Source organism: Scardinius erythrophthalmus (assembly GCF_964197995.2).
Source record: "Scardinius erythrophthalmus genome assembly, chromosome: 23".
Taxonomy (NCBI): domain Eukaryota; kingdom Metazoa; phylum Chordata; class Actinopteri; order Cypriniformes; family Leuciscidae; genus Scardinius; species Scardinius erythrophthalmus.
In genome coordinates, this window is record NC_138243.1 from 22,153,160 (window position 1) to 22,166,252 (window position 13,093).

A 13,093-nucleotide genomic window follows, 5' to 3' on the forward strand; every position below is an offset into this window, starting at 1 on the left:
AACCTCGCAGCCTACTGTGGGTCTATCTTTAAAGATGTATATTAGTTATCGATTTCCTGAATGGAGTTTTTACTTCCAGAACCCAACTGTAACACTATTGCTATGCGGTTTCTAGGGTGGTCTTGGTGGTTACCAGGGTGTTGCTATGTTGTTGCTAATGTGTTCTTGGTGGTTTCTAGGGCGTTTCTATGTAGCTACTATGGAGTTCGGGTTGCCAGGGTTTCTCGGGTTTTCTGGGTGGTTGCTGGGGTGTTACTATGCGGTTCCTAGCATGTTCTAATTGGTTGCCGCTGGCCAGGTATTGCGAGGGTGTTATGGATGGTTGCCAGTGTGTTGCTATGCTGTTGTAAGATGTTCTGGGTAATTGCTAGTTTTTTTATTTTACCCAAATATTGACTGGGGAAAAGAGTAAAGGTTAAACAGTAATAGTAATGGTTAAGTCTGACTAGGGCTGAAATATGCAACAACAGACAACAGATACTTTACATACATGTGATGCACTTTAATTTTTCATCAAATATAAAAGTGTGCAAATATAAAACTGTGCAAACACTATGGATAACTGAGAAATACCTTTTTTTGTACAAAGGGGAATGGCAAGGCAGCTTTATCAACTATAGGCTAATTACAGCAGTCAAGGTGAAACCTGCAGGAGGTGTCCAATGCGGATTACTGAGTTTTCTATGGAAGATTATTTATACAGATGCATGGATGCTAACAACAACAACAACACAGAATCACAGAGTTCAACAGTAGTTTAAAGACCTAGCAATTAACAGGCTTTCTGTTCCAGACAGTGAAAGGTAATGACGGCTACACCCCCCTTTGCATAATGCAGGGCTCGGCGCAGTGGTTTTACAAAGTGATGAAAAGATAAAGTGGTCTCAGGAATGAGCCAGTGGCCTGAACATGAGGGTACATGGGATAGAGTCCTCCCCCCATACGGTCTACCCACACCTGTGATCCCCCTGAGGGCCTGTTCCCATGGTACGAGCCAAATGGCTTTATAAATGCACAGCTCTATTTGAGGGAACCATTTAAATTATATAATTAGCCTCTCAACATTGCCATTTCTCTTTAAATTATAGCCAAGATTTGAACTTAAGTGCAATATTAAGTTGATATATGATGAGCTTATTCTAATATGCTACAAAACGAAATTTCTATAATACAATTTTGGGGTTGGAGAGAGCATTGCTTGCATTGCATCCATCACCACAGTACACTGGTAACAAGAATAAAATGGTGACATTAAAGACATACAACAAACACAGGAATAGATAAACAATGGGATGGAAATGACAGGATGTCCGGAAGTACAACATCGAGTCTCTATTTACAGTAGCGATATATACATACAGAATGCATTTCTAGTCACAAAATAACACTATTATTAAGGAGGAAAGTCAACAAGAGACCAAACCCTGGAGAAAATACCTGTCAATATTCCAATAACTGAGTAATTACAGTATGTACATTAAATCCCAATGGATAACAAGAGTCCCTATTTTAGAGCATCTATCAGTCTTTATAAAGTAGGAGAGATAAAAAAAGGGAGAAAGTGTCTGGGAGCATATTAGTAAAATTTCCTGGTGTCCATGAGGCCAAAGCCCCAGTAGGACCCTCAACAAGGTGCCGATTCACACAACGAGTCTACGGGTGTCAGTGTGCCGTCAATATTTTTGTGGTTGGTGAGTTTCAGAATAACCACTTTCCTCTCGGGTTTTGTCGGGGTGAGAGGATTCGGACTCTCTGGCTCCGATTCCGACGTGTAGTCAAACGAGTGCTCTCTGGCGAGCTGCGGAGACAGCGGTGCTGCGTCGGCACCGCGTTCCAACAGGACGCAGATGGCATCTTTGTAGCCACCACGTACAGCCAGGTGAAGTGGAGTGAATCCAGTTCGGTCTTGAGCATTAGCGACGTCGGGGAAGCTCTGCAGAAGCTCTCGGAGGACCTCGCAGTGGCCGTTCTCGGCAGCCAGGTGACACGCCGTGCGAAGGCCATGGTTGGAGCTCTCAGGCTCAGCACCCTCCGCCAGAAGCATTTTAACCGTCGGGAGGTGCCCTCTCTCGGATGCCAAGTGCAAGGCGGTGCAGCCGTTGGCCGTCCGGCCTTGAATATCAGCGCCGTGTTTCACAAGCAGTCTTGAAGTGCTGGTGTGGCCCGTTTCCGCGGCCACGTGAAGAGGACTGTGGAGGCCGTCGGAGGTCAGGTGCACGTTAGCGCCGAGCTCCACCAGGATCCGTGCCACACGGTACTGGCCTCTTTGAGACGCCAGATGGAGCGGAGTGCGCCCGTCCGATGTCTGACCATCAACATCGGCACCTGCCTGCTTCACCAGGAGCTTCACAATTCCCAAATGGCCTTTCCAGGCAGCCAGGTGTAGTGCCGTCCAGTCGTCTTTGCCTTTGACATGGACATCAGCACCACGACTTAGCAAGACCCTCACCACGTTCTCTTGTCCGTGGTGGCAGGCAATATGCGTCGGCGTGCGTCCCTGAGCGTCTATTTCGTTAATGGAAGCGGAACGGTCTAGGAATAAACGTGTCAGGGCCTCGTCGCCATTCTGGGCTGCGAAGTGCAGAGGTGTGTATTGGTCCTCGTCCTTGGCGTTGACATTTGTCGTCTTGCGGCTCAGGAGAATCTCGGACACTCCCTTCAGCCGCTTTTCGGCAGCTACGTGGAGGGGCGTGGCTCCTTGAGCATTGGGCAAATTAGGGTTGCAGTTGCTAAGCAGCAGAAACTTAACCGCTTCCTCATTGGCCAGACTCACGGCGAAGTGGAGCAGGTTGCTGCCACCCTCCAAGAGCAAGTCAACATCTTGTGGCTGGAGGATCTTCATCAGCTTAGCGATGTCCTCAGTGCGAATGGCTTCACAAAGCTTCTTCTTCTGTAACTCACTGGATTCTAAAGTAGTACATAAACGGAGAACAATAATGAGTGAAAATGTTTTTTTTTGGCACATGGATTAGACATTTACGATTGACACTCGTCCATTTTTGTCTAAGTCTCTTCAAATGGTTTCTGCTCAACATCTCTGATAATTAATAATCTTTGCAAAAAACAAAAAGAAACAAATAACAAAATGAAACAAACAAAAAACCCTAAACAATTCAAAACAGAAAACAACTAAATAAAAACAAATTGAAGCAAAACAAAATAAAATAAAACAAATCGAAGCAAAACAAAAAGAAAAACAAAAGCAAAACAATACAATTAACTAAATAAAACGAAACAAAAAGCAAAATAAAACAAAAACATTTATAAAATGAAACAAAAGAAATGCTTTTATGTATACTGTACAAAAACATGAGTGGTAAGCTGCTTTTCTCTTACCATTTACAGCATTTTCCTTCTCAAAGGACAATGTAATAGAGCCTTGGGATGAGAAAGCTGAGTCCACAGAGGAGATGCCTGACAGTCTCTTGCTGGTGTTGTCTTTGCTCTCAAGGGACTCCTCTTTGACGTCGCTAAAACTGCGTGAGAAGCCCGAGTCGATCTGAGACAGCAACTCAGAGAGGCTGCAGTCCTTCTCGGGTAACATGGCTGACTTTGGCCTCACTGGCTTTTGGTTGCTAGTCTGTATGTGAAGAAAAGTAACAGAGACAATTAATTTGATGTTTTCCGATTTTAGAAATGATGGAGGGTGCCACTTGGATCATACATGAATAAGTCACTGCAGATGTAAACATTTCCTTCAAAGACGTAGCATTTTGACAAATTGAGGACAGCATGTTGCTCCTAAAATAAACAGTTTTATACGCTCACCCACAAAATGACAAAAGGGTTCTGTTGAAACAATGCAGTTTGGTGGCATTCTCTGTCACTGATGAAAGACTGTCATCTTGGTGAAACATTTGGACTATGTACTTAGACTAAAACAAACAAATACCAAAGAGTTGCCTAATAACTGAGCGGCAGGAAGTCTAAATTACATTGCGGAGGTCAGTCTTAATGAATCATATGAACTTAACTTCATGGAAACACTGCTTTACGTCACACACGGTATGACAGCGGAAGTAGATTTGTGAACAATCGTGCATAGCGATCAATCTGATCTTACCTGTTCGCTGGAGGCTGGGGCAGGGCAGGGGGAACAATCTGGTTCTGAAGAAATGGAAGCTCTGGACTCATCATGAGGTTTGGTGCACAGATCCTCAGCTTCTGAAGTGATCTCTGGAGGAGAAAGTGAACCATGTTAGACACATAGAAATATGCATATGCATTAACATTAACATAGAAATATGCATACATAACCACCAATTAAGACATGATCCTGGAACCACATCCCCGTCTGAAAATGTAATCCTAACCAAATCCCTACTCCTAAACCCCAGTACAGAAAGGCGTCTGGGCACATGTTTTGAAAGTTATAAATGTACTGCAGAACATGAATGACAACATTATATTGTTGTCCGGCATTTTCTGTCATGTCACTGTTGCAATGCAACTCTGGTTCCTGTGACTCAGCATGTGTGTTACTGGTATGATGGAAGCGAGAGACAACTCACCTTGAAAACTGGGTCTGGCTTCAGGAGAATGTGCCCAGCACTTCTGCATAAGGGCCAGGAACCCTGAGCAGGCCTGGGGACGACTGCGGGGAATAACGCTGAGGTCTGGGCGAACACCCTTCACCACCTTCACCATTATGTGCAGGATGTTATTGTCTCCTATGAAACAGACAGAGCAAATAATAACATCAGTATATTTGCCACACAACAGAATGCAGAGATATAGTTAATGTAGTTTCATTACAATACCTCAATTTAATCGAGTAAATAACACAAAGTCATTTCACCCCAAAGATCAACAGGAAAAGAAAAAAGATTTTGCATTACTAAAAAAATAAAACTCACATTTCCCTTCAATTCTCATTTCTGTTACAGATCTGAAATGGTTTACTTTTGTTTATGCTGATTCCCTTCCATTAATATTGTATATTAATACAATGTTTGGACACAATGTTTTTTTTCTTCTTTTTATTCAATTATCATAAATTAAAGGCAAAACGACAAATTCTACACTGATGTTTAAGTACTGCAATTTAAATAATATATTTAATAATATACATTATTCTAATGAAAATGGGGATCAACAAACTCCTGAAGATATTCAATTCATTAGACCAGAAAAAAATAAAAATAAATCAACACTTCTCAAAAAGCAAACAGAGGCCGCTAATTTCATGTCCTGTTATTTCAACCTTCATTGTACAGTACATCAGGATATTGTATAGGTTCGTATTGTATTGTATTGTATTGTATATTCACTGGTGCCAAACACAACAGTTTTGCCTCTCATGACTCTTTTCGGTTTCATTCTTTCATACTGAATTCTTGTAACTACTAGTTACTAAAAAAAGCAGTCATATATTTTTCTTCCCTTGTACCTGGAAATCACAACCCTCACAAAGTGCCAGACAGATTGAAATTAATTAAAAAAATCCACATTTACAGGATCTGATGGCGCACATAATAAAGAGGAGTTTCCAGACGCTCTCTGTACCAATTGAGACAGATTTTACTTCTCGTCTTACCTTGATATGGCTTCTTCTGTGTGAGAATTCCCCAGATAACGATCGAAAAACTGTGAAACAACACATATGTGTTAGTCAACGTTGACAAAGCATGGAAAGGTGGTTTTGAAAAACAGAAGCTAATCTCATATTTGAGTTATAATTTACACAGTGAAAACAATCCAAACTGGCTGACCTGTACACGTCGTGTTTAATGTCAGAGATTCTGTCTTTTTCTATAATCCTCTCTGGAGGGAGGTAAGCGATGGTGCCACAAAACCCATCACGGCTGATATCGTCATTCCTGGAAAAGCCGTTCCACCTGGCTAGGCCGAAGTCAGAAATCTAAAACGAAGACCAGAAAGAAAAGGGAAATGGTTAGGTCTTTAGATTTTATGTTTTAATGTTATCTCTAGATTAGGTTTTATTGACTGTGCTAAAAAAAAAAAAACATGTTTAGAGTCGTCTACAGGTGCCCTATTAGGTGAGGAAGACATGACTTTTCTGTAAATGTGTGCACGCATATGTAGGCGTGTGTGTGCCAACCCTTCATTAACACTGCCTAGCTTTAGCTTGTTCAGACTGGTCCAGGATACATGTTTACATCCAGCCTTTTCAATCCGACACGACAATTCCCACCCATCCCTCGTGACACCTGCTTACTCATCCATGGGAAGGTTGGATATAAATGGGATAAAGCATGGGAAAGCTTTTCAACCCTCAGGGAATTTTCTGGAAAGGTATGCGCGGACCGTGAAAAGAAAACGCTAGGCGTACCCTCCCCCCTCATCGCTTATGAATTTTCCCGCATAGGTGATCTGACACGACTGAGATTAAAATTGTTTTTCGGTAGTCAGCGCTGGATTAAGATTACAATTCATCATGTTGACGGGGTGTTTTCGTGAACCTGAAGCACATAATCCAGATATTTAAATCAGGATTTAGCTGTTTATTTTATTTTTTGCACTTTTGATCCGAACATCATGATCTTTCCTTTAAAATAATGTATAACCCCTTAAACAGGGTTTCCTAAAATGGGGTTCCTGAACTGACAAAAAGTTCATAAATAAAAAAGTATTAATGAAAATTAATCATAAAAAAAAAAAAAATGTTTACCAGCATGTCATGTGACTATTCTATTAAACACCAGAGAACTGTAAACAATGGGTTGTTAAATTATTGAATATATATATGCCCATATAATAAATAGAAGTTAATGGGGTCTGTAACAACATTGGAGATATGAGAGAGAGAGAGAGAGAGAGAGAGAGAGAGATATGAGAGAGAGAGAGAGAGAGAGAGAGAGAGATATGAGAGAGAGAGAGAGAGAGAGAGAGAGAGAGATATGAGAGAGAGAGAGAGAGAGAGAGAGAGAGATATGAGAGAGAGAGAGAGAGAGAGAGAGAGAGAGAGAGATATGAGAGAGAGAGAGAGAGAGAGAGAGAGAGAGAGAGAGAGAGAGAGAGAGAGAGAGAGATATGAGAGAGAGAGAGAGAGAGAGAGAGAGAGAGAGAGAGAGAGAGAGAGAGATATGAGAGAGAGATATGAGAGAGAGAGAGAGAGAGAGAGAGAGAGAGAGAGAGAGAGAGAGAGAGAGAGAGAGAGAGAGAGAGAGAGAGAGAGAGAGAGAGAGAGAGAGAGAGAGAGAGAGAGAGAGAGAGAGAGAGAGAGAGAGAGAGAAAAGAAAGCCATACGGGTTTGGAACAACACGAGGGTTTGGAACTATCCCTTGTGAGTGATGGGGAGGGTAAAGCCTCAAATAACCTGTAGGTGTTCTTCAAAAGCAGTGCAGTTTACTCGGGTAGTGATGAATCACGCACACAAAACTTTGATGCAATGAATCAACTGTGATTGATTCCTTGGAAGGTCTAAAACATGAGCCAAGACCTCGTCATGACCAGACGTGGCTCGCTCTGTCTCACCTTGATGTGGTAGTGCGCGTCCAGCAGGATGTTAGCGGGTTTAAGGTCAAGATGAAGTAGGGGCGGGTTCATGCAATGCAGGAAGTTCATCCCCACCGCCGTCTCATGGATGATACGGAAACGCAGCTCCCAGGGCAGTGGCTCCGAGGCCAGTAGAGTTTCCAGAGAGCCTGTCTCCATGTATTCCATCACCAATCCCTGCGGGTCGCTGCAAATGCCGTACACGGGGAGGATGTAGCGGAACTTAGCCGCCTCCATCTTCTTGGCCTCCTCCAAGAGTTCGGCACGCTCCCTAAACAACAAAAAAACAACGTGTTAAAAAAGCTGTGGAATGTATATATAGCATTTATTTTGTAAGGAATGGCTTCACATGGGAGGGATTCAGCTGGATTTTAGTTGGATAACTGGCAACACACCCAATTCATTAAAAAGATCATAAAGAAATCACAGCAAGGCACTTTTAAAAACAACAACAAGGGAAGGTACTAAAACCCGTTGGACCTGAACACAATCACAAAGCTGACTCACTCATATTGTCCGGAAGCGTATTATGAACAATGACACAATGTTTTTTTAGCTATTGGCTAAATTTCCATTATGAAAAAGCCAGCGCATCTGAACCAGCTTTCCAGCGTACACAAATAACTTTACCGTTTTCCCACAATGCTGTTTACAGTAGGCTATATTTATGAGACATTATCTTTTTAATTACATTCCAGTCTTTAACATTGATAGATATGGAGTTGTTTGAATGGCTCTCTTGTACTTTGTTCTTTCAAAACTCCTTTTATTAGTACCAAGTCAGACATGTAGGTCTTATATTTTATAACTATATTTTAGGCCTTTGCAAACAGCACCAACATGTCTCTGAACAATGTAACTCAAGAAATCAAGCACAGATATTAAACAAAAAGTCTGCAAGTCAGCATTTTGCTTATCACTTTATTAGTTTACTGAGTCTTTTATTACTCATATGACGTCAACGCTTAAGCCAAAGTGGTCACGTAGTTCTCTCCGACAATTTTAGCATTAAATAAATTAATTCAAATGCATAAAAATTAGTGCGTTTATTTTTTAGTGCACTTAGTTTTGATATTTTCTACTGAAAAAAAAAAAAACTAGCTGAGAGACCAAGAGATATCATAACTCCAAACAAATACAAATTATTGAAAAATAGTAAATAATTGATTTTTAATACACTTAGTGTCGATATAAAACTAGATCTAAGAATGCTGATAACACTAAACAAATATAACAAGCCAATAAATAAACTCAAATTATAAAACATAAATTTATAAGTAAATCGTTTATTTTTTATACTTTTAGGCCTGGTTTCACAGACAAGGCTTAGATTAAAGGAGAACTCCGGTCAATTTTAACATTGAGCTCATTTTTTTGTACATTTGGAGTGCTGTCAGTACAGAGAACAACGACAAAAATCAGTGTTGCCTACACCATGTTATCCTCTTTTTAAAATGTGCACCCTGTTGACTTCAATGGGGCAAGTACTAAACCTGCTTTTAGCCTCTTAACATACTTGATGTGTCATTACAAGTGCACAGTCATGTGAGTGATTCCTTCAGAGTGAACACGGGTGAATCTGACTGCAGTAGACGTGAAAAATATGAATAAAAATGATGTTTATTCAGCCAGCGCAAATACCTGTATTTACATCCTGTTTTCGGTCGAAGTCCATAGTAATCGATTGTCGAGTTCACACGCATAGGTTTAGTTACCTATGATCACGCGCGTGAACTCGACAATCGATTACTATGGACTTCGACCGAAAACAGGATATAAATACAGGTATGTGCGCTGGCTGAATAAACATAATTTTTATTAATATCTTTCACATCTACTGCTGTCAGATTGACCCGCGTTCACTCCGAAGGAATCACTCACATGACCTGTGCACTTGTAATGACACATCAAGGATGTTAAGAGGCTAAAAGCAGGTTTAGTACTTGCCCCATTGAAGTCAACAGGGTGCAAATTTTAAAAAGAGGATAACTCGGTGTAGGCAACACCGATTTTTGTCGTTGTTCTCTGTATTGACAGCACTCCAAATTTACAAAAAAATGAGATCAATGTTAAAATTGACCGGAGTTCTCCTTTAAGCCAGGATTTGGCCTTAGTTTAGTTAGGACATTCAAGTAGCTTTTATAAACGTGCTTTAGAAAAAGAAAATCTTACTGGTGTGAATCTTGAGACAAAACAATGGCACTGACATATTTTAAGATATAATATTCAGTTAAAACAGCTCAAACATGCATTTTAGTCTGGGACTAGGCTCAAGCCGGGGGTTAGTGTCGATATAAAACTAGCTTTAACAATGCTGAGAGAAAGCATAACTCTTAAAGTCTGGTAGAAAACAGTGGTGCGATTCCCACTGGGATGGACAAATGGGAGGTAAGGAGTGAGAAGATTACAGGGAGCGTGGAGGTAAACGTTTAAAACTACCCATTCTAATGCCCCACACGGTTCTGCCACCCTTTTCAGCTCAACAAAAGCCGTTCTTTTCTTAAAAAAAAAAAAAAACAGATCCAGTTCTACCAGTTCTGCAACTCTGCTAAACCAGAGGCCTGATGGAGCACAGGAGGACAAAGCCTGCTTTTAAGTCTGTGTCCTATATAGACGAGGGAGGCAAATTAGAATTCCTCTACCTTCAGATCTCAGGTACTGATAAACTGCTGTGTTTAGGGTCACATGGAGCCGCATTCATTAGATTTCAATCAGATGCTTTTGTTTTTTTCCTCCTCAAGCTTGGCGATGCAAAGTGACATCCACATGAAGAGACTGAAAGCAAGTTGATGTTTCCCGTGTTACATATCAATAGTGCCTCTGATCTAATAAACAAAGTACAATCAGGGCCTAGTCTACATAAAGTTATAGGGCCAGAGGAGTTGCATAACAATACAAATAGCCTGAACCCTGGGGAAAAAGACTTAATACATGCTCCTGTATTCATGCTCATCCAAGGCTATTGAAACATTTATGCCCAAAGAATATCACACAATATCAACACATGAAATTGTGTATCAAAGGTCACGCAGAAGTGCAACTCAAAAAGTCTAAACTAGAGTAATTATCACAATTTTAAATGTATATATTGGTGTTTTCATGCAGACAGTTTCAAAGAGCCAGGGGCGGCTGACGGCTCACACACACACTCTCGGGAACAAGCACAGAGTTACGGCCGAGCTCAGTATTTTGACTGTTTATTTCTCGCAAAATTGTGTATGCATCCGCAACACTTTCTATATATGGAACGTGTCTCGTTGTATCATTAGTGATACTTTTGTATCCTTTTGGTAAAGTTTCAGCCTAGTCGCCATTCACTGCCATTATATATGGAGGAGCGCGTGCAGGACATTTCAAAATTTCTCCTTTTATGGTCCGAAAAAGAAAAAAAGGACATATGGCATTGGAACAACACCAGGGTGAGTAAACGATGACTTCATTTTTATTTTAGGGTGAAGTATCCCTTTAATATTGCATATATGCCTGCTTGTTTAATGGGTTGACTAGTGGCTCAAGATCTCAGCATTCCCAGGAGACTAATATTAGGCTTAATATTAATAGAGAATATTAGGGTCAGGGGTGCAACTACCCAGTGTCAGAGGGGTATGCAGCAACAATTTTGGCAATATTAAGTAGCACCACTGTGATAATTCAACATTGATAATAATAATTATAATCTCCAGCAGCAAATCATTATATTAGAATGCTTTTTGAAGGATCATGTGACACTGAAGACTGGAGTAATGATGCTGAAAATTCAGCTTTGCCATCACAGGAATAAATTACATTTTAAAATATATTAAAATAGAAAACAGTTATTTCAAATTGCAATAATATTTACACTGTAACTGCTTTTACTGCATTTTTGATCAAACAAATGCAGCCTTGGTGACAATAAGAGATTTTCAAAAAAATCTTTCCAACTCCAAACTTTTTAAAGGTAATATGAATGAAATAAGTAAATATCTTGCAATAACACAAACGTAAGGGATATCGTATACCATAATTAACTAAATAATATAACCAGAAGTAAAATGTTATGCGTGTGACTGCAACATCTGTGTACATACCAAAGCTCTGGTAAGATCTATGTATGGAAGGTTACTGGGAAACAGAGCTCACATACAGCCACTCCTTGTCATGTCAGGACAGGGTTAAAGTGGAAAATGGATGTAATGTAAATATAAGTCTTTACACGGAGTCTTGAGAGATATTGTGCATATTTGGTGAGACTGGGGGCATAATCATAGCTCAAGGCAGTATATTAGAAGCAGTTTCCTGACATGTTGAGGACAAGCACAGAATTACCTCAATATTGTGAGGTAAGCACAATAAATGTTAATTTGAACAGAATATAGACTTAGTAATAGCCTAGAAGTAATGAATATTAATGCTCATTAATTCACATTGGACAAAAAAGTTCAGGAATTATGTATTGCATTTCTGATTCAAAATACATAATAAACAAACCAACAAATAGCAATTTGTATCAATGCAAACTGACACGAAAGTATATTTCCAGTATGGCATTCCCAAATTATGGATTTCACATCACAAAAACAAACTTCACTTGCCTTTCAGATGACTGTGGTTAACCAATATACACCCCCCCCCCCCACACACACACACACCCCCACCCACCCACACACACACACACACACACACACACACACACTTTAAACACTCTTCTAAAGAAGTCTAAGTGAGCTGAAAGTGACAAAAAAAATGAACTCACTTGTCATCTGAATGAAGACTGGGAGGGCACTTGATCGCCAGCAATGTTTTCCACTGAATATGTCGTACTTTGTACACCTGTCCGAAGCCGCCGGAGCCAATCTTTTCCCAACTCCCAAACTCTGAAGCGTCAAAAGTTTTCAGAAGTCCCATAATCCCTGGGGAATTCTCTGGGACGTCCATTTTTCAAGTTGTTAAACAAGATCCTGTGCAATTTGGATTCTCTTTTTCACATAAAAAAAGTTTTTTGTCAAAGACAAACAGGTTGCGAACTGTTCCTTGTTTTTTTCCTGTCTGTACAGACGGCTTCTGTCTGGCCCTACCCCTGTGTTCAGGTAAGAGGAGGGAGGAGCCTAATGACATCATTTCCTAAGCCAGGAACACGGCAAAGAGACAATTGCCCGATCTAGTCGTATGACACATATGCCCATTTATATGCTAAAGGCCATTGGTGACGCCCATAAAGCACTGTTTATCCACTTTTTCAACTTCATTACATCTAACACAGCACCAGAAGTTACAAACATCTCAGATTTCTGCTCAGAAAGGCTGGGAATTGTATTCGACACGGTTATCCAAGCTCAAGGAATGCTGGTTATCACCCAACACCTTTATAACCTGAGATAACAAGAATGTGAAGACTGTCCCTTAACCCCTAAATACATGTTTTCTAGGATTACTCAACAATGTCCTGGTTATGCGATGAGGCTAAAATGAGCCGTGTGGAATGTTAAAAATCATCATTGAACCTATAGAAGCGTTTATATTAGCCGGAGGTTTAAGTATGCGTGAATCTAAATTACAGTTTAGCTTCAGGGTAAAATTAACTCATTTTAGATTGACCTGATTAAGTTTACATCCACCAGACCTTGCGCCACAATGTTCTCGTGCAATGCACAGG

General features: G+C 40.5%; 1 protein-coding gene across 1 annotated transcript; it reads right to left on the reverse strand.

Moving 5' to 3' along the window:
• Positions 1-478: 478 nt before the first annotated feature.
• On the reverse strand, positions 479-12,601 carry ripk4 (receptor-interacting serine-threonine kinase 4). Its single transcript, XM_081354031.1, has 8 exons — positions 12,194-12,601; positions 7,438-7,729; positions 5,712-5,860; positions 5,537-5,586; positions 4,512-4,670; positions 4,064-4,176; positions 3,337-3,580; positions 479-2,907 (listed from the first exon to the last, which is right to left on the reverse strand). Exons 1-8 carry the CDS (start codon positions 12,373-12,375, stop codon positions 1,625-1,627), a joined length of 2,472 nt encoding a protein of 823 aa, XP_081210157.1. The 5' UTR covers positions 12,376-12,601; the 3' UTR covers positions 479-1,624.
• Between the last annotated feature and the right edge of the window lie 492 nt (positions 12,602-13,093).